Genomic DNA, 22,100 nt, shown 5'->3' with positions numbered 1-22,100 from the left:
GTGCAGTAGAGTAATGTAAAGTAGAGCAGTGTGCGGCACAGTACAGTAGAGTGATGTAAAATAGAGCAGTGTGCGGCACAGTAAAGTAGAGCATACAAGTAGAGCACAGCATTGTGTAAGACTACACTTCCTACCCTAATGGACTGAACTCTTCTTTACAGTATTTTACTCTACTTTTCTGTAATGTTGTCTTTTCAAGGCAGAGCTGAATAGAATAACAACGATTGTGTAGAGTCGTAATCAAATATACAAAGGAGGATATTATATTTGTCGGCCTTAAAAACAAGGACATTCCTAATGAAGCCTTTCTGTATACATTGTTCAGGTTAGGGACACATGATGTCATTCTGTTGCTGGGTGTTGATCCACTTCACTTACCATAGTTCACTAACCAAGACATTCAATCAAAGAGAGAAATGTAATCAAAATTTAAGTATCATATCATAGTACTCCATTCTTTCTGCAGAATCATCTGCGAGATCCTTTCATATGACTATTGAATAGCAGACACTGAATGTTACCACACCACATTAGGACAAAATACTCACAATTATTTAAATATATCAATTGCATGCAAACACCCACACAATAATGCCAAAGGGTTTGATTAAAATTATGTTTTATTGATTCTTTCATACAATTTTGTGACATTTTGGCACTTCTGAGCTCAACAGCTTGTTACATTTACATGACTAATAATAACTAGGTACCTTTATAACTTGATAAAGAGGTGAGAGCTGAGTCATAATTAGGTTTTCTAATTTGTATGCCAAATGAGACGCGTCACGTCATTGACCCATATAACTGTTCAGGTTGCATACTACTTCTTGTCTATCTGCTCTACTATACAGATCAAAGGCGGCAGCTGTGCTGGCCTGCAACAGATATGAAAGCCTGTATGTAAATAGATGAATGAGTGGATTTAGCAAGCAAGAAGGCTTTGAAAGATTGCTCTCTCCAAGAAACTACCTCATTTTACAATACACAGCTGCCTACCAGCGCGTCTCTCCACAGCCAGAGGCGACATTGACCGATGGACTGTCCCGTCTTCTCTTATCTGGTCCTCTGCAGCCACACGCCTTTTGGCTACAGGCCTGGGGAGGTGCAACATATGCTTTCGGTTCACACACACACACACACACACACACACAACTACCCACCCTCGTAGCGGAGACCTGCCCGTGAATTTTGGAAATATTTATCTATCATTATGCAACATCACTGTGCGCCAAGTAATCTTCTGGTTGTGTCTTTTAAATGCCCAAGAAGTTTGTATTTCAGAACTCATGGCGGCTTTCAGGTAAGCTCTAACACACGGTAGACTGCATTGCCAGGGAATTAGTACACTTTGTCGCTTCGAGAAAGCTTTATCCGCAAAGTTTTGTGACAATTCTTTGGCTACATAGTCTTGAGTGTTTTAATGCGCGTATGAAACAGATGCCAACATGTTCTTTTCAGAATTCCCTCTGAAGAAAGATTTATTTGGTCGCCAGAGTGCTGTTAACTTCTGACATTGAATGTATCCCCTAGCACTCCTCTGTTGCCATGACACTATGCCACATAGAACAAGTAGTCCCCATTATGCGGATGACAACCATAATATTGGCCTCTCTTTACTTTAGTAATACCGTAACAGCTACTTAAAGGGCTAGTACACACAAATTAAGAAAAATTTATTATAGAAAAATGCTCAACAAAAGCACTTAGAGATGATTTCACACCAAATACAGTATATCAGTACCATACTTGTGGCATTGTAGAATAAATCCCCTGTAAGTCATGGTACCAATATTAGTTTCACAAAAAGTATTCTAATTACTTGTAACCTAAGTGGCTGGCCTTCACATTGAATTTTAGACACCTCTAAATAATGTTGATATAATAAACACTAAGTAAATTCCGGTACCAGAACTTGGATGTGATTTACACCAATCAGCCATAACATTATGACCACCTGCCTAACATTGTGTAGATCCCCTTTTTGCCATCAAAACAGCACTGTCCCATCAAGGCATGGACTCCACTAGACCTCTGAAGGTGTGCTGTGGTTTCTGGCACCAAGACGTTAGCAGCAGATCCTTTAAGTCCTGTAAGTTACGAGGTGGGGCCTCCATGGATCGGTCTTGTTTGTCCAGCACATCCCACAGATGCTCGATTGGATTAATATCTGGGGAATTTGGAGGCCAAGTCAACACCTTGAACTCGTTGTGTTCCTCAAACCATTCCTGAACCATTTTTGCTTTGTGGCAGGGCACATTATCCTGCTGAAAGGGGCCAATGCCATCAGGGAATATTGTTGCCATGAAAGGGTGCACATGGTCTGCAACAATGCTTAGATAGGTAATACGTGTCAAAGTAACATCCACATGAATGGCAGGACCCAATGTTTCCACTGCCTCCGCTGGCTTGGCTCCTTCCCATAGTGCATCCTGGTGCCATGTGTTCTCCAGGTAAGCGATGCACACTCACCCTGCCATCCACGTGATGTTAAAGAAAACATCATCATCAGACCAGGCCACCTTCTTCCATTGCTCCGTGGCCCAGTTCTGATGCTCACGTGCCCATTGTAGGCACTTTCGGCAGTGGACAGGGGCATGGGCACCCTGACTGGTCTGCAGTTACGCAGCCCCATACGCAACAAACTGTGATGCACTGTGTGTTCTGACACCTTTCTATCAGTACCAGCATTAACTTTTTCAGCAATTTGAGCTACAGTAGCTCGTCTGTTGGATCAGACCACAAGGGCCAGGCTTCGCTCCCCACATGCATCAGTGAGCCTTGGCCCCCCATGACCCTGTCGCCGGTTCACTACTTTTCCTCCCTTGGAACACTTTTGATTGGTACTGACCACTACAGACCGGGAACACCCCACAAGGGCTGCAGTTTTGGAGATGCTTCGACCCAGTTGTCAAGCCATCACAATTTGGCCCTTGTCAAAGTCGCTTGTGGTTTTGCCCCTTACGCTTGCCCATGTTTCCTGCTTCTAAGACATCAACGTTGATGACAGAATGTTCACTTGCTGCCTGATAAATCCCACCCACTGACCAGTGCCATGATAACCAGATTATCAGTGTTATTCCCTTCACCTGTCAGGGGTCATAATGTTATGGCTGATCGGTCTATCAATGTTGTTCACTTCACCTGTCAGGGGTCATAATGTTATGGCTGATCGGTCTATCAGTGTTATTCACTTCACCTGTCAGGGGTCATAATGTTATGGCTGATCGGTGTATCAGTGTTATTCACTTCACCTGTCAGTGGTCATAATGTCTTGGCTGATCGGTGTATCAGTGTTATTCATAATGTTATGGCTGATCGGTCTATCAGTGTTATTCACTTCACCTGTCAGGGGTCATAATGTTATGGCTGATCGGTGTATCAGTGTTATTCACTTCACCTGTCAGGGGTCATAATGTTATGGCTGATCGGTCTATCAGTGTTATTCACTTCACCTGTCAGGGGTCATAATGTTATGGCTGATTGGTGTATCAGTGTTATTCCCTTCACCTGTCAGGGGTCATAATGTTATGGCTGATCGGTCTATCAGTGTTATTCCCTTCACCTGTCAGGGGTCATAATGTTATGGCTGATCGGTCTATCAATGTTATTCACTTCACCTGTCAGGGGTCATAATGTTATAGCTGATCGGTCTATCAGTGTTATTCATAATGTTATGGCTGATGGGTGTATGTCACCAATTCCAAAATGATTTGGAACCAGGCCCTGGGAAACTAAAGCACTGAATGCTATCAATCATTGTCTATAGACTGCTAACTGGGTAAGAAAATCACTGTTTAATTTGGGTGAACTAAACATTTAATGCTTTGGGCCATGTTCAAACTAGACAATGTATTGTAGCCAAAACTGTATAAAGACACTTTCAGGAGCCATCAGATTTGTGCAGATGGACTTCCAGCACTCTGGGGTGGAATTGTATTGGCTGCTGATTTCAGCTGTTGGTTTTTTCTTCTGTCAAGTTGTATAAATATTGTGCATTATTCTAAACCACCACAGTAAATTATGAACGGAGCTTAATATGAAAATAATGTATGTCTCTGTATGGAAGTTCTATTCCCATGTTGTTGTGTTGGGCCGCCCTGTTTTGCCTTGCCCTTCCTAAAATAAAAGCTCTGCTAGTTAATGGCTCTCCGTTTTAAAATGGAGGCCTTTATTTCATCTCTTCAGTTCTGCATTGTTGTGACTGATACTTGCCTTGGTGAATGTGTGTCAAGAGATACTGTGCCAATTACTGTCTTGATTCTCTCTCTTTCTCTGTGTCGTTTCCTTGGTTTCCTGCCCTTGTTTATCACTCTAAGTTCCTTGCTCCCAGAGAGCTGTGGCAAGGCAGAGAGCTAAATAACAGGACCAAAGCTTGTGTTCCACATATACCTATTTTTCTATAGTCTTATCAAACGTCCGTCTCTCATCAGCTATTGTAGTCCTGGCCGTTTGAATTTTTAGGCTGTCAATCCTCATTTATCTGTGTTCAGAGCCTGCGGTCGTGCACGTGAGTGTGTGTGGGCCTGAGTCCCTGTGTGTGTGTGCATGCGTGAGAAGATGTGTGTGTGCATGCGTGACTGGGTGTGTGTGCATGCGTGAGAGGGTGTGTGTGTGCATGCGTGAGAGGATGTGTGTGTGCATGCGTGAGAAAGTGTGTGTGCATGCATGAGAGGGTGTGTGTGCATGTGTGACTGGGTGTGTGTGTGCATGTGTGACAGGGTGTGTGTGTGCATGCGTGAGAGGGTGTGCGTGTGCATGCGTGAGAGGGTGTGTGTGTGCATGTGTGACAGGGTGTGTGTGTGCATGTGTGAGAGGGTGTGTGTGTGTGTGTGTGTGTGTGCATGCGTGAGAGGGTGTGTGTGTGCATGTGTGACAGGGTGTGTGTGTGCATGTGTGAGAGGGTGTGTGTGTGTGTGTGTGTGTGTGTGTGTGTGTGTGTGTGTGTGTGTGTGTGTGTGTGCATGCGTGAGAGGGTGTGTGTGTGCATGTGTGACAGGGTGTGTGTGTGCATGTGTGAGAGGGTGTGTGTGGGTGTGTGTGTGTGCAACTGTGACAGGGTTTGTGTGCATGCGTGAGAGGGTGTGTGTGTGCATGCGTGAGAGGGTGTGTGTGTGCATGCGTGAGAGGGTGTGTGTGTGCATGCGTGAGAGGGTGTGTGTGTGCTTCTACTGTGGGTTTTCCACTTTGAACAAAAGGTGTTAAGTTGAGCTTAATTATTGTCATATGCTTTTTATTCACACTCTTTCCGCTCACTTCCCCTTTTGTTACTCGGCTTCACATCCCACCTCGCTCCTCCTTTTGGATATCTGCTCTCACGACTCTCAACCTCTCCCTTGCTCATTACTCTTTCTCCTGTTCTCATGCCCCCACACTGTTCTTACTTTCCCTGCTTTCCTCTGTTCTTTCTTATTCTTTCACTTCATTCTATCTATATTTGACTTCTTCCTCCTTGACTGATCAATGTCTCTCTTTCTTCTGTCCTCTTCAATAGTGTTGCTGCGTGAGGAGGTGGCCCAGCTGCAAGAGGAGGTGCACCTGTTGAAGCAAATGAAGGACATGTTGAGTAAGGACCTGGAGGAGACCCAGAGCCAAGGAGGCTGCTCCTCCCACCTCCTCTCTGCCACCGAGCTCCGTGTGCAGCTCGGGGACAAGGAGCAGGAGCTGGACCGTGCCAAGGAGGCTTTACAAGGTCAGAATGAGTCCAAAAGGGAACCAATACCTCCCCTGTCCTCCCCAAGTCCAACTCCAGTGTTCACAGTCATCTGAGCCCATCCTGTCTCATGCAGCTCAGTCAAACCAACGTCATCTCACTCAATCAGTTTATCACTCGACACATCGATCTGTCACTCCCTTGAAAAACTGTCAGCTGAACTAAATGTGTCTGGTACGCTGGGTTTCTGCTGTTTGCCGACAGTGTCTGGTTCAGATGTGGTATCAGTCGTCTAAATATCCCCTGCCAGTCATTTTGTGAACGCGAGTGGTGGACGTAGACGGGTGGTGGACGTAGACGGGTGGTGGACGTAGATGGGTGGTGGACGTAGACCGGTGGTAGATGTAGATGGGTGGTGGACGTAGACCAGTGGTGGACATAGATGGGTGGTGGACATAGACGGGTGGTGGACGTAGACCAGTGGTAGATGTAGACGGGTGGTGGACGTAGACCAGTGGTGGACATAGATGGGTGGTGGACATAGACGGGTGGTGGACGTAGACGGGTGGTGGACGTAGACGGGTGGTGGACGTAGACCAGTGGTGGACATAGACGGGTGGTGGACATAGACCGGTGGTGGACGTAGAAGGGTGGTGGACATAGATGGGAGGTGGACATAGATGGGAGGTGGACGTAGACGGGTGGTGGACGTAGACGGGTGGTGGACGTAGACAGGTGGTGGACGTAGACAGGTGGTGGACGTAGACCAGTGGTGGACGTAGACGGGTGGTGGACGTAGACCAGTGGTGGACATAGACGGGTGATGGACGTAGACCAGTGGTGGACATAGACGGGTGGTGGACGTAGACCAGTGGTGGACGTAGACGGGTGGTGGACGTAGACAGGTGGTGGACGTAGACCAGTGGTAGATGTAGACGGGTGGTGGACGTAGACCAGTGGTGGACATAGACGGGTGGTGGACGTAGACCAGTGGTGGACAAAGATGGGTGGTGGACGTAGACCAGTGGTGGACATAGATGGGTGGTAGACGTAGCAGAGAGGTAGACGTAGACGAGTGGTAGACATAGACCAGTGGTAGACGTAAACTTAGACGAGTGGATGCATTTTGCCTGATCTGTCGTTCCACAGTCGGTAGTGAGTCCTGGAATTCGTCATTCCCCTTGGCTCCTGTCAACACTTGGTTCCCCTACGGTGGTGTTCCATAAATGGTAGCACCCAGGCGTTGCTCTAGGATGTGTGCTTTAGGCCTCAAGTGGAATACTGTGGGGTGCTGAGAGGAGGCAGCTTGTCAACATACCGTGGCCAAGTGTGGCTCCTTCCTAAGAAACCAAGCCCTCTCGCTCCTTGCCCCAATGCAATATCTCACGGAGAAGTGCTTGTTTGTTTAGGCAAATAGGGTAACGTTTACAGATTTGTCCCCTGGTAAGGCTATGTGTTGAATACCCCCCATCCCGCACCCTCTTCTCCTCCCCCTGGAAACAGGTAGCGGTTATCATATTCATTAATGTTGCTGAAAAGACTGTAGCTGAAAAGACTGTAGCTGAAATGACTGTAGCTGACATGACAGTAGCTTACATGACTGTAACTGAAATGAGTGTAGCTGACATGATTATAGATAGAATGAGTGTAGCTGACATGACTGTAGCTGACATGACTGTGGCTGAAATGACTGTGGCTGAAATGAGTGTAGCTGACATGACTGTGGCTGAAAAGACTGTAGCTGAAATGACTGTAGCTGACATGACAGTAGCTGACATGACTGTAGCTGAAATGAGTGTAGCTGACATGATTATAGATAGAATGAGTGTAGCTGACATGACTGTAGCTGACATGACTGTAGCTGACATGACTGTGGCTGAAATGAGTGTAGCTGACATGACTGTAGCTGACATGACAGTAGCTTACATGACTGTAGCTGACATGACAGTAGCTTACATGACTGTAGCTGACATGACTGTAGCTGACATGACTGTGGCTCAAATGAGTGTAGCTGACATGACTGTAGCTGACATGACTGTAGCTGACATGACAGTAGCTGACATGACTGTAGCTGACATGACTGTAGCTGGCATGAGTGTAGCTAACATGACTGTAGTTGACATGACTGTTTTGTATCGCAAGCCCTGTTTTGCAATTTTTTGTGACTTTTAAAATATTTGAAACATAAATGCTGTAAGAGTTCAACAGTTGTACTATGTCCGAATGCCGTTTCTAAACAGAAAATACATTTGAACAAATGCTGTATAGCCTAAAACAATTAAAATGAATCATGGTGAGTCACTGCATGGATAGCTCTGCCTATAAGTTTGAGAGTGGTTCCACTTCTCCAGCTCCACCCTTTAGCTTTGTTATTGTTTGAATGGCTGATTACCACTTGAAATACAGTTTAGTCCACTATTAGGTTTTTTGCCAACAAACTTCAAAATATTTAAAAGTACTTGTTTAGGGCTGAAAGTAATAGCATTCATTTGAACCCATGTCTGATCTGTAGAGGTCTCGTGTGTCACTGTTGAAGAACAGGTTTGAATAATGAGTGAGGAGAGTTGTTGCAGAACACTGGGAATGCTTAAGCCTCATTGAATGGCATCGGTTATGGAAAGAACAGCTCCTCCTTTTTCTTGAATAGAGAGCTTCAGGACTACATTGTTCTTTATGAGTCACAATCCTACTCTGTCCTACAAATGCATCTGAGCTATGATCTCATAACCTCTCACTATAAGTTATACATTAGGTGAACTTTGACCCCAATGTCTGTGTGGCTAATGCTATTATGCAAGGCATCTTTTGGAGAAGATCAGTGAATATAGTTCCCCCATTAGTCCATGTGGTTACATGTTACTGATGACTAAGGGACCTATCTGCTGCTTATCTTCTTATATCATTACATCATTTGCTGTGGGTGCCGCTTAAAAATATATATATATTTTACAATAAGACACAGTGCCATCTTGTGGCATTTTAATATAACTGCATTTCTGACTCAGCCTGATTTTTGTGTCTGTTTGTGTCACAGCTATGAAATCCGACCGTAAGCGTCTGAAGGTGGAGAAGGCAGACCTGGTTAACCAGATGCAACAGCTGTACACCACATTGGAGAGCCGGGAGGAGCAGCTCAGAGATTTCATTCGCAACTACGACCAGCACCGAAAGGTACATTATACTAAGCTCCACCAACACCAAAAGTTACATTACACCAAACTACAACCACCTAAAGGTACATTACACCAAACTACAACCACCTAAAGGTACATTACACCAAACTACAACCACCTAAAGGTACATTACACCAAACTACAACCACCTAAAGGTACATTACATCGAACTACCACCACCTAAAGGTACATTACATCGAACTACCACCACCTAAACATACATTACATCGAACTACCACCACCTAGGGTACATTGCACTAATCTACCACCTAACCATACATTACACCAGACTACCACCAGCACCTAAAGGTACATTACACCAGACTACCACCAGCACCTAAAGGTACATTACACCAGACTACCACCAGCACCTAAAGGTACATCACTCCAATCTACCACCACCTAACCATACATTACACCAGACTACCACCAGCACCTAAAGGTACATTACACCAGACTACCACCACCTAACCATACATTACACCAGACTACCACCAGCACCTAAAGGTACATTACACCAGACTACCACCACCTAACCATACATTACACCAGACTACCACCAGCACCTAAAGGTACATTACACCAGACTACCACCACCTAACCATACATTACACCAGACTACCACCAGCACCTAAAGGTACATTACACCAGACTACCACCACCTAACCATACATTACACCAGACTACCACCAGCACCTAAAGGTACATTACTCCAAACTACCACCAGCACCTAAAGGTACATTACTTCAAACTACCACCAGCACCTAAAGGTATATTACTTCAAACTACCACCAGCACCAAAAGACCCAAAGGTACATTACACTATATTCTGATCAGCACCAGAATGTTCATTACACTAAACTATTACATAAACCTAAAGGTACATTACCACTGGGACCTAAATGTACATTATCACTGGGACCTAAAGGTACATTACACTAAACTATGACCAACACCTAAAGGTACATTACACTAAACTATGACACCTAAAGGTACATTACACTAAACTATGACACCTAAAGGTACATTACACTAAACTATGACCAACACCTAAAGGTACATTACACTAAACTATGACCAACACCTAAAGGTACATTACACTAAACTACCACCAACACCTAAAGGTACATTACACTAAACTATGACCAACACCTAAAGGTACATTACACTAAACTATGACCAACACCTAAAGGTACATTACACTAAACTATGACCAACACCTAAAGGTACATTACACTAAACTATGACCAACACCTAAAGGTACATTACACTAAACTACCACCAACACCTAAAGGTACATTACACTAAACTATGACCAACACCTAAAGGTACATTACACTAAACTACCACCAACACCTAAAGGTACATTACACTAAACTATGACCAACACCTAAAGGTACATTACACTAAACTATGACCAACACCTAAAGGTACATTACACTAAACTACCACCAACACCTAAAGGTACATTACACTAAACTATACGACCAACTCAACATTAATTTACCACGAAGACCTAAAACAACATAACACTTACCTAGCTCCACCAGAAGCTACATTACAATAGGTAGTGACTAAACTACCACGAAAATGCCAGATACAGTGTAGGTTGTTGAGATGAGCTGACACTGGGCTGCACTGAGCAGTCCTGTTCATCCACACTGGTTAAAGGCAGTACTGTATTGTCTGCTGCAGGAGAGCGAGGATGCAGTGAAGGCCCTGGCTAAGGAGAAGGACCTGCTGGAGAGGGAGAAATGGGATCTAAGGAGGCAGACCAAAGAGGCCACAGAGCAGGCCTGCATTCTGCGCTCTCACTTGGACATGAAGGAGAACCGCATCAAAGAGCTTGAGGCTGAGCTCACCATGGTGAGACATACACACACAACATTACACACACACACATACACACAGGCTGTGTTTTGCTCTTTATCGGAATTCAGGAATGTTCTGCCTTGTTGCAGAGCTCCTTAGAGAGCCTGTTGTCTGACGGGGAGATTGCCTCATTATTCACTCCATGTCCTTAATCCCTCTCCTCTGCTAGCCCGCCAGCCTACCACTTCCGTGGAGCTATGCTAGTTCCTCGCTACCTGCAGCAGCTGATAAGATTCATCTTAGCTAGAATACCATATCTCTGTTTCTGTCAAGTGCTCACCAACAGACAAGTATGATAACTCGTATGAATTGATCTGTCCCTTTGAATCCCACACTCATTTCAAATCACCGAATATTCAAACACGTGTGGCAACCGCGCCACTCCCCGCGCGGCGCGTTACGAGCATCCAGACACGCCCGTATATACCGCCTGCGTCTCACTGTGGCTGTGTGTCGGCGGCAGGCAAAGCAGTCCCTGGCCACGCTGACCAAGGACGTGCCGAAGCGCCACTCCCTGGCCATGCCCGCCGAGCCGGTGGTGAACGGCAGCCAGGAGTGGGCCATGCAGGGGGACCTGCCTCTGACCGCTGCCATCCGCCAGAGCCAGCAGACCCTCTACCACGGACACACGGTGGACCGCCAGGGTAGGCTCGCCTGTCCGTGCACACCGTCGCCTTTCTGTGTTCTCTGTGTCTCGTTCTTTCAAACGCACGCTCTGAGGAGTCGTTGGCGCAATGTGTGTTGGCTAACACGGGGGCGCGCGTGTGTCTGTGTCCTTACCAGCGGTCATCAGGGTCAGCCCCTGTCACTCCCGCCAGCCCTCCATCATCTCGGACGCGTCGGCGGCTGACGGGGATCGCTCGTCCACACCGAGTGACATCAACTCCCCGCGCCACCGGACCCACTCTCTCTGCAATGTAAGAGCTGCCTGGCCCCCCCGACCAAGTAATCACACCTCCGCAATTCTCTATAAGTACCGTTTCTCCTCTCTCTTCTGTCCTGTCTTCACTCTGTATCCTCTTTAATTCTCTATAAGTGCCGTTACTCCTCTCTCTTCTATCCTGTCTTCACTCTGTATCCTCTTTAATTCTCTATAAGTGCCGTTTCTCTTCTCTCTTCTATCCTGTCTTCACTCTGTATCCTCTTTCACTCGGTTCTGTTCTGTTCAAATATTGTTTTAGAGTAGCTCTGAAAGTTTTTCATAAGATACTCTTCTGGTTCAAAACTAACTGCAATACCTGTGTCCTCTGTCCCCTGATTTCTTTTTCTCACCTTCCCTATCTCCCTCCCTCCCCTGTCTCCCTCCCTCCCTCCCCTGTCTCCCTCCCTCCCCTGTCTCCCTCCCTCCCTCCCCTGTCTCCCTCCCTCCCTTCCCTGGCCTAGTCTATGGAGGACCTGGAGGACCAGAAGCGTAAGACTAAGAAAAAGGAGAAGATGAGCCTGGGCTCTCTGTCCCGGGTGTTTGCTCGGGGGAAGCAGCGCAAGTCAATGGACCCGGGCCTGTTCGATGGTACATCCACCGCTGATTATTACATAGAGGAGGATGCAGACTGGTGATGGCGTGTGTGGATTTCTGTGTGGTTCTGAATGCGTGAATGTTGGTGTGTGTTTGTGTGCGCTCGCGTGTGTGTATGTGTGTGTGTGTGTGTGTTACTGTGTGTGCTCTGAGAGAAAAACCTGAGAGACAACTGCTGCCCTGAGAAAATGTACATTATCCTCAAAAATGTATGTATGTAAATTAAATATATATTTATAGATGTACATGTATGCATATGTACATATGTTTACATGCATATAAATATATATACATGGGATTATTATGTGTGGACATGTTTATGCTGTGCCATCTTTTATTTGTCTTAATATATGTTTCTTTTTTATAACTGGAGACTTGAAGGACTTTTGTGCATATGTAAATAGGAGTAATTGTGCACCTAGTGTTTGTAAATGTCTTGTCTGATGACAGATTTATTTTATAGTCGCTTTTATCATACTTTTTGACTTTTTATTTGTTATTTTGAGGTTTCCCATCCCCAGTCTTATTTGGCCCATTCCTTACATTTTCATGAAATTATGAGGAATAACCTCCACACTGGTACATCCTTTCTACACTGGACCATTGGAATAAGAACATATAGATCTATGGGACAACTACACAACTGACAGGTAAACTGCAACAAGATCATATGACAATCAGAAGGACATTTGATATTCCATTTCACAAAGGACCAGTTTCTCTACTGGTCTCCACTGGTCTCCACTGGTCTCCTCCTGTGCCACCTGAGACATTCGACCAACCTGACACTGTAGAACAAGCAAAACTACTACAGCTTTTTTCATTCTATCATGTTGGATAGTTTGGGAGGTACAGCACCTTTAAATTGCCCACTGGATAACATCGATGAATAGGATAGCATTACATTGAATGATGATATGAGTACCAGAGTATGTGATCTTGAGTGTGTGTGTGTGTGTGTGTGTGGGTGACAGATATAGGTTTAGGACTTTGGGAATGCTAAGTTGGTCATATTGTATCGATATGTTTGCATTTGTTTGTGTAGGCCTCCTGTTTCTTCCTACTCATGCTAAATGTTTCAGATGGACACTGGCCTTCTGGATCTGATCAGTTTTTAGTGACTGACGGTACCACATAAATGAGTAAGATGGATCCATATTATATTTCTCAGTCTGAAAGCTGAATACCGACATAAGGTGGGGGGGCAAACATGGTTTAACAAAAGGAAGCAGGGAAAAAAAAGAAACACAAAGTAACCCTGACCCATTCTACAAAAAGTTTCAAAGCATTTTAAAGTGCCAAAGTTTGATCTTCAAAAACCCATACAGAGGAACGTGTCACTGTTTGCACTGCCTTGTAAGATTGCTTTTGTCCTCATGAAATTGAACGCTAACTACCATCTAACGTGCCAACTGTAAGCATAGGACTGTGTCCTAAAACCCCTGCATGATAACTGTGCCGCTTTGGTTAGGAACCTTTTCGTTAGCAGTGAAAATAGTAACCTCAGCCACCCTCTCTTGTTTATGTTCCCTAACCCCCCCCCCCCCCAAACCCCCCAAAACAAAACCCATTACCATTTTTCATTCTCTTGCATCATTCTGGATGCAATGACAGTTTTTTGTGTTTTTATTTTTGCTATTTACCATTCAACCCTTCCTCATTTCTTTCATTTGTGATTCTGATAATAATCTGTTTCATGTTTTGTAATTTAGGAGATGTTGCATAAAAGAGTAAATCTATTACAAGTATTTTATTTAAAGAACAAGAGGTAACTTCGAGGGTAAGATAACCTGACCTGTCTTTAACTTTTTGGCAAGGATGAGGAGAAGCTTTAACATCTTAAAAAAATGAATATGATAAATGATTGAAATAAAAACTTATTTTAAAATAAAACAGCAACCAAGCATCCATGTGGCATTCTTCTGTTCCATGTCTAATCTGTTCTTGTGTCCCGGTGTCCCTCTCTCCCCTGGTCATATTCGATGGTGACTCCCTCCCCAGAAAATAACACCTCATCTGTTAATTACCAAGTGTCTATTTCCACACTCCGGGGATCATTCATAAAACCATACTCCTGAAGGAAAATTACCTCCTGTGCTGTCTTTCGAGTAGAAGAAATAAAGATTGAAAAATTTATAGAAATTGTATTTAAATTAGTTTCTCTCCCAGCATGTTAACGTTTAAAGAATACTTGCTATTAATCCAGAATTGTACTTATATGTCGTAGGCTTAAAGCAGGTGGTAAATTCATTGCAGCAGTTTGTTTTATGAATAATGTGTCTCATGTGTTTCAAATGTTTTCAAACCTTAATATTTACCCAAGTGATGAATTTTCCCTTCATCCCCACCAGCAACTCAAATCATTCAAATCCCACTCACACAGGCTTCCCTGAACGGTAGAACTAAGGACTGACCAAGCAACTGTCTTTAGCAAATGTACACTAATACCTAGATATAATTGTGACACTTCAAAAGGGATTTGTAACTGCTTGAGTCACCTGCTCAGACACGGCACCTGCAATTGCTTTGTAACGTATTTGTTAAGGTGATGAAGCATTTCATACTGACCTTGAGTTATTACTCTGGGAAAGGGAAACTTCAAGAGTACAATACGGTGGTGAATTACTCTGGCACCCTCTACTGGCTGCAATGAGCAGCATTTTCACTGTTCTCATCAGTCCCAAAGCAGTTTTTTACTCCTGTCCGGTCTTTTGTGAGACCATCTCAGCCGGTAATACTGCTGTCAGGAAATGACATTTGATATTAATATATGCGGGGGGATTTTTCCAAGTAGGTGAGTTTCCAAACAGACCAATGGGTTTCAGAAGAGGGGTATACTGTAGCCATGTCAATCTGTTTCACATGGATGTTTTCATAGGCTCAAGTAATGTATCCTACTCCCTTTTCTACACTTACATTTCAGTTGGATGAGTCATTTTTGCTTCTCAATTCCTTTGACCCCAAACCCCTCCCCCTGTCCTGTACTCCTTACCTTCCCTGACCAATCTCGACAGACTCTGACAGCCTCTCCAGCCAATCAACACAGCAGCACAGCCTATCGGACGGAGAGGAGCAGCTGGACCGCCTCCAGCAGGCGGAGCTCACTTGGAAAACGCCCATGTCACTGTGGAAGGCAGGGGCTGTACAAGCCTGGCTGGAGGTTGTCATGGCAATGCCCATGTACATTCGTGCTTGCTCAGAAAACGTCAAAAGCGGCAAGGTACACTCAGACAGCAACAATTTACATTTGATTTCAGGACTTTTTTCAACACAGCTTGTAATAACAGTAAAAGTAGCATTATTAGGATTCGCTTGTCCTTTCTGGAGAGAAAATGTATTCATGCTTTGGTTCCTCACTGTCTTTCTATTAGTATTTACTTTCCTCTTGAAAAGGGTGTCACACAAGCACAAGTGTGTGTGTGTGTGTGTATATGTGTGTGTGTATATGTGTGTGTGCGGAAGTTTGGTACTGATTTGCAGTTCATGTGTAGATTGTTGAGGCTCTGGGTGGGTGTCTCTTGCCTGCAGGTCCTACTTGGGCTGACAGACGAGGATCTGGAGCTGGGACTGGGCATCAGTAACCCGCTGCATCGCAGGAAGCTGCGTCTGGCCATTGAGGACTACAGAGAGGCGGAGTCTGGACAGGGGTGAGCTGAAACACTTGTGCCTGCATAAAAACACGCCCGAGTTCACGTACATTACTCACCAACACCGTCTCCACTCTTAGGCTGTCAAAGGCAGCCGAAATGGACCATAATTGGGTCGCCAAATCTTGGCTGAATGACGTGGGATTGCCCCAGTATTCCCAAACCTTCCAAAGCCAACTGGTGGATGGTCGGGTGCTCAACTCCCTAAGCCGACGGGACCTGGAGAGGCTCCTGAACGTCACCACCCCAGCCCACCAAACGAGCCTCCTCCTGGCCGTGCAACTCCTGCAGCTGGTCAACTTCGACAAAGAGGTCAGCCCCTGAGACATGCATGAGCCCTCAGTCACCTCCTCCATCTGTTTGTGCGCAGGGCTTACATGACCAGCGGTGAAGAATATGTGTGTGTGTGTGTGTGTGTGTAGCGTGCTGTGGCGTAGCTGTACGTTTGTGTTGCAGTCATTAAGCGTGTCCTGTTGGTGTGCAGGTTCTGCAGGCCCGCCGAGCCCAGTGTGAGAACCAGGACCAGGACCCGGTGGTTTGGACCAGCAACAGAGTCATGAAGTGGATCAAAGACATAGACCTCAAAGTGGGTGTTTTCCCAAGGAAGGAAATATAGAGGGAAAACTTGTGATATGAAAAATAGGAACTCAACACAGCAAAATATTCTTCCACACCTGTCAGGTGCACGGATGATCTTGGCAAAGGAGCCCCGCTCACAAAACGGGTGTCAACAAATTTGCCCAGAAAAAAAGAAAATACGCTTTTTATCAGCATGGACATTTACAAAGATCTTCTATTTCAGCTCATGAAACACAAGACAGACCCTTTACATGTTGCTCAGATTAAATCAAAGGGATGTATATTAGTGACATACACAGGTTTGCAGTGGATGTAGCAGGTGCTGCGAAACCCTCACCCAGGTTGCTGTTAACCCGCACCTGGATTCTGTTGACGGCCTGTACAAGCTGTACATACTGTATATGGATTGGGAAGATTAAGCCAAATGGCGACAAGTTGTTTGTTTGCTGTTGCTTGTCTTGGTTAAATTTGCCAATCTTCTCCGTCTCACTAAATGTGCCCTGTGTTCCAGGAGTATGCTGACAGTCTCCAAGGCAGGGGGGTTCATGGCGCTGTGCTGGCTCTGGACCTCTCCTTCGATGCAGATGCCATGGCCGTAGCCCTTGGAATTCCCAGCCACAAACACATGCTCCATCGGCACCTGTATGAGGAGATGAAGGCTCTCGCCATCCCTGCCAGGTGATTGGTTTTCCTCTTTAACATCTCTGCCAGGTGATTGGTTTTCCTCTTTAACATCGCTGTCTGGTGATTCGTTTTCCTCAATAATATCTCTGCAAGATGATTGGTTTTCCACAATAACATCTCTGCCAGGTGATTGTTTTTTCTTTATAACATCCCTGCCAGGTGATTGTCTTTTCTCTGTGACATCTGCCAGGTGATTGGTTTTCTTCTATAACTTCCCAGCCAGGTGATTTGTTTTCCTCTATAACATCTCTGCCAGGTGATTGGTTTTTCTGTATAACATCTCTGCCAGGTGATTGGTTTTTCCCTATAACATCTCTGCTAGGTGATTGGTTTTTCTTTATAACATCTCTGCCAGGTGATTGGTTTTCCTCTATAACTTCCCTGCCAGGTGATTGGTTTTCCTATATAACAGGGCTGTTCAGATGTTACATAACTGGTCTGCAGTCTGCTGGTTCACTGTTCAACCTCATCGTTAACTGCAAATGTCACCTTTCCCAGGTCAACATAAGTCCCTGATTAGAAGAGAAGAAACAAAACGATAGAAAAACAGGTGTTGAGGTCTTGAGTTGAATGGAAGAGTACTATACTGTGTGTGTTAAAGATCCTTGGCAACAGTATTGTGTTAGCAGTACTGTTCTGTGTAATAATAATTTCTGGTTCCCTCCTTAATGTTTTCAGGAATAATAGTGTGGACCAGGACTGTGAAGTACCTGAAACAGGAACGCCCCCACAATCACCATCTGCTGTCAGCCGCTACAATGAGGAGATGGTTTCTATAAGACGAAGATCAGGCAAGGTAGATGCTGGAACTAATTAACAATAGTATTTGTAACATCTGAAGTGGTAGGTATGTAGACCAGGTAATCAAATACATTTGGTTTTGGTTTTGGCATTTTTGGTGAACGTAGCTCTATCTTTCAAACAATTTATGCTACATTATCCTGAATGCTGATAGCCATATAGACCATATTCCACGGGTATGACATCACATAATTTGCTACTGCTCTAATGGCGTTGGTGACCAGAATATTGACACCACCATAAAGCACTAATTGTAAAAATTACTTAGAATCCAGTTACAAATTGACAAATTCAAAGAATCTGATCAAGTATTACAATGAAGGAAAATACTTAATCATTATAAAGGCTACGTATTCTCTTTGTGGCTTAGTTGTGAATAATTTGAAGTGAAATAACAGTTATGTTCTGGCTGCCCGACAATCCACTCAGTCAAGCATTTGCCTGGGACTGATCAGTAGTTGGCTAACCCGGTACTGTTCCTCTGGGTGGACAGGTTTTAATGTTGGAACCATGCATCCATATCAATAGCTTTGGTCCCAACCACCAAGGGTAAAGAAGATAGTTAGGCTCTCATTGAAATGCACTCATTTGAGCACTGCGTTGAGTGCTGCGTATTAATGTAATCTCTCCGGCCACATTATTGGGCACGTCTTTCAAAAGGGGTCTTGTTGTGTTGTGCGTTTAGAAATGCCTTGTTGTAAAGAGTGGTTGAGTAGTTGTTAGCTTTCTGTTGAATGAGTCAGGCCATTCTAATATGACCTCTCTCATTAAAAAGTGCTTTCGCCCACAGAACTGCAGCTCACAGTTTTTGTTTATCGCATCCTTCTCTGTAAACTCGAGATTGTAGTGCGTGAAAATCCCGGAAGGTCAGCTGTTGAGAGGAATCTACACTAAAAATATTTGCCAGTGTAGCTTGATGCCTGCAGAAGCAATCATGACCAGCATGAATCCAAAATAGCACTAGAAAACAACAAATCCACATCCAATTCAAAGACCTAAGTCAGCAACTGTATTACTGTATTTGAAAAGCAGAATTTAAAACTTGAAAATGTTTTACGGTGGTATGGAGTGCATACTTAAGCAGTAAGGTATGAGGGGATGTGTGATATGGTCAGTATAACACGGTATGGAGCCATTCTTGGGCACTGACTACCTACAGTAGATGCAGCACTTAGCTGTGTTATATAAGTAATATACCACAAACCCTTGAGATGCCTTACTGTTGTTATGAACCAGTTACCAATGCTTCCAACCAACACAATAAATAAAAATTGTGTGATGTCATACCCATGGTATAACAGTCTCATATACCACGGCTCAGCCAATCAGTGTTCAGGATAGGAACCACCTGTTATATATAGATATAAGGCATTGAATATTATATATAGTACCAGTCAAATGTTTGTACACATCTACTCATTCAAGGGAATTTCTTTATTTTTACTATTATTCTGCATTATTATTATTCTGTGTAAAATAGTAAAAAGACATCAAACTATGAAATAACACATATAGAATCATGTAGCAACCAAATTTTTTTAAACAGATCCAAATACATGTATATTTTAGACCAACTGGTTGCCTTGATGACAGCTTTGAACACTTTTGACAAGGAGTTCCCACATGCTTAGCACTTGTTAGCTGCTATTCCTTCACTCCGCAATCCAACTCATCCCAAACCATCTCAATTGCTAGAAAGAAGAAAAGAAAAAGTTTTGCTTGCATACATATTCAATCCTCACAAATAAATATTTGGCACCAGGTATGTACACAGCTAGAATCCACAGGCACCTTGCTGAAATAATAGCTGTGCCAGCTGTTAAATACTATGTGTGGTGCAAGCCTAACACTACTGTCACTCAACACACCCCATTCCTACGGTGTGCTGGTGGTACCATCATGCAGTGGGAATGCTTCTCATCAGCAGGAACTGTGTCTCTTGTTAAAATTGATAAAATAGTGAATGGAGCAAAATCCAGGGAAATACTGCAGCTTGCTACACTCTGCCAAAACAATAAAGCTTCCAGTAGAACAATGATTCTAAGAACAACGCCAAAGCAGCATTGCTGCAGCTCAAGGCATAAATGTGAATGTCCTACAGTTACCCAGTGAAAGTCCTGATCTCAAGTGTCATTAGTTGAAAATTGCAGTCTACAATTTTCTGAAATCAATCTACCATTTGTGTGCAAATCTGGTACATACATACCCCAAAAGCATTATATCTATGATCCATCCATCCATCCATCATCTTCCGCTTATCCGGGGCTGGGTCGCGGGGGCAGCAGTCTAAGCAGGGATGCCCAGACTTCCCTCTCCCCAGACACTTCCTCTAGCTCTTCCGGGGGGACACCGAGGCGTTCCCAGGCCAGCCGGGAGACATAGTCCCTCCAGCGTGTCCTAGGTCTTCACCGGGGTCTCCTCCCGGTGGGACGGGACCGGAACACCTTCCCAGGAAGGCGTCCCGGAGGCATCCGAAACAGATGCCCAAGCCACCTCAGCTGACCCCTCTCGATGTGGAGGAGCAGCGGCTCTACTCTGAGCTCCTCCCGGGTGACCGAGCTTCTCACCCTATCTCTAAGGGATCGCCCGGCCACCCTGCGGAGAAAGCTCATTTCGGCCGCCTGTACCCGGGATCTTGTCCTTTCGGTCATGACCCAAAGCTCATGACCATAGGTGAGAGTAGGAACGTAGATTGACTGGTAAATCGAGAGCTTCGCCTTGCGGCTCAGCTCTTTCTTCACCACGACAGACCGATACATCGACTGCATTACTGCAGAAGCTGCACAGATCCGTCTTTCAATCTCCTGTTCCATCCTTCCCTCACTCGTGAACAAGACCCCTAGATACTTAAACTCCTCCACTTGAGGCAGGCACTCTCCACCAACCTGAAGTGGGCAAGCCACCCTTTTCCACCTTTTCCGACTTTCATCCCCACCGCTTCACACTTGGCTGCAAACCATCCCAGTGCATGCTGAAGGTCCTGGTTAGAAGGGGCCAACACGACAACATCATCTGCAAAGAGCAGAGATGAAATTGTGTGGTCCCCAAACCTGACACCCTCCGGCCCCTGGCTGCGCCTAGAAATTCTGTCCATAAAAATTACGAACAGAACCGGTGACAAAGGGCAGCCCTGCCGGAGTCCAACATGCACTGGGAACAAGTCTGACTTACTGCCGGCAATGCGGACCAAGCTCCTGCTTCGGTTGTACAGGGACCTGACAGCCCTTAGCAAAGGACCCAGGACCCCATATTCCCGAAGCACCCTCCACAAGATGCTGCGAGGGACACAGTCGAATGCCTTCTCCAAATCCACAAAACACATGTGGACTGGTTGGGCAAACTCCCATGAACCCTCCAACACCCCATAGAGGGTATAGAGCTGGTCCAGTGTTCCACGGCCCGGACGAAAACCACACTGTTCCTCCTGAATCCGAGGTTCTACTATCGGCCGTATTCTCCTCTCCAGAATCCTGGCATAGACTTTCCCGGGGAGGCTGAGAAGTGTGATCCCCCTATAGTTGGAACACACCCTCCGGTCCCCCTTCTTAAAAAGAGGGACCACCACCCCGGTCTGCCATCCCAGAGGCACTGTCCCCGACCGCCACGCGATGGATCTATGATTGCAGTTGAATACTTGCAACTATGCAAGCAAAATATTTCTGTTCTGTTCCCTGAATAATAAATCCCAACACAAAACCAATGCTACCTTACAATAAAATTGTTTTACTTTCCATATTTTGAAGAAAATCTACAACAATCTAATTTCAGTGCATTTGTAATTCAGTAAACTTAGAGAATTGAGCAGGGGTTGGAATACGTTTGCTAGTCAATATATATACTGTACATATATAATAAATATCTTATTAATTACAAGCCAAACTCAATGGTTTTCCAACCCTCTTAAGCCTTCTATGTGCTTTTTTGCTCAACAATGGGCCTTGTGTCATTGATGATGTACCTGTCTTTCTTCCAATGAGCATTTAGCCAGTTAGACCTTTGTTAATGACTCATTCTAATTAACAATATAAAAATAAGTTCATTCATCAAGGGTGAAGCATGGGAACAGATGCGGCTGATATAAGTAAATGCATTCTTATTATGCACTTCCTTGAATTAATTTAGCCTAAAGCTTCAGAAAATACACACTGATAACAAAACACACAATTCTGAGTAATTTC

The 22,100-nt window shown here is 44.8% G+C and overlaps 1 protein-coding gene across 9 annotated transcripts in view; it reads left to right on the top strand.

Moving 5' to 3' along the window:
- The window catches only part of kaznb (kazrin, periplakin interacting protein b), a 176,555-nt gene that overhangs the window by 153,121 nt on the left and 1,334 nt on the right, over nt 1–22,100 (top strand). For 7 of the 9 annotated variants that reach the window (XM_020055634.2, XM_020055632.2, XM_020055636.2 and 4 more), the window contains 12 exons: nt 5,492–5,689; nt 8,685–8,821; nt 10,519–10,689; nt 11,159–11,339; nt 11,479–11,612; nt 12,079–12,205; nt 15,226–15,431; nt 15,740–15,858; nt 15,939–16,170; nt 16,343–16,444; nt 16,949–17,115; nt 17,800–17,917. In XM_020055634.2, the coding sequence (XP_019911193.2) occupies nt 5,492–5,689; nt 8,685–8,821; nt 10,519–10,689; nt 11,159–11,339; nt 11,479–11,612; nt 12,079–12,205; nt 15,226–15,431; nt 15,740–15,858; nt 15,939–16,170; nt 16,343–16,444; nt 16,949–17,115; nt 17,800–17,917 (1,892 nt within the window). Of the gene's footprint in view, nt 1–5,491; nt 5,690–8,684; nt 8,822–10,518; nt 10,690–11,158; nt 11,340–11,478; nt 11,641–12,078; nt 14,100–15,225; nt 15,432–15,739; nt 15,859–15,938; nt 16,171–16,342; nt 16,445–16,948; nt 17,116–17,799; nt 17,918–22,100 lie in introns of those variants that run through there. The other 2 variants (XR_004574632.1, XM_013138407.4) reach the window with 2 other exon arrangements.

The sequence above is a fragment of the Esox lucius genome, chromosome 17, assembly GCF_011004845.1.
Source record: "Esox lucius isolate fEsoLuc1 chromosome 17, fEsoLuc1.pri, whole genome shotgun sequence".
Lineage (NCBI taxonomy): Eukaryota > Metazoa > Chordata > Actinopteri > Esociformes > Esocidae > Esox > Esox lucius.
The sequence above is the reverse complement of the archived record's forward strand: the minus strand, read 5'-3'. Positions and strand labels throughout refer to the sequence as shown.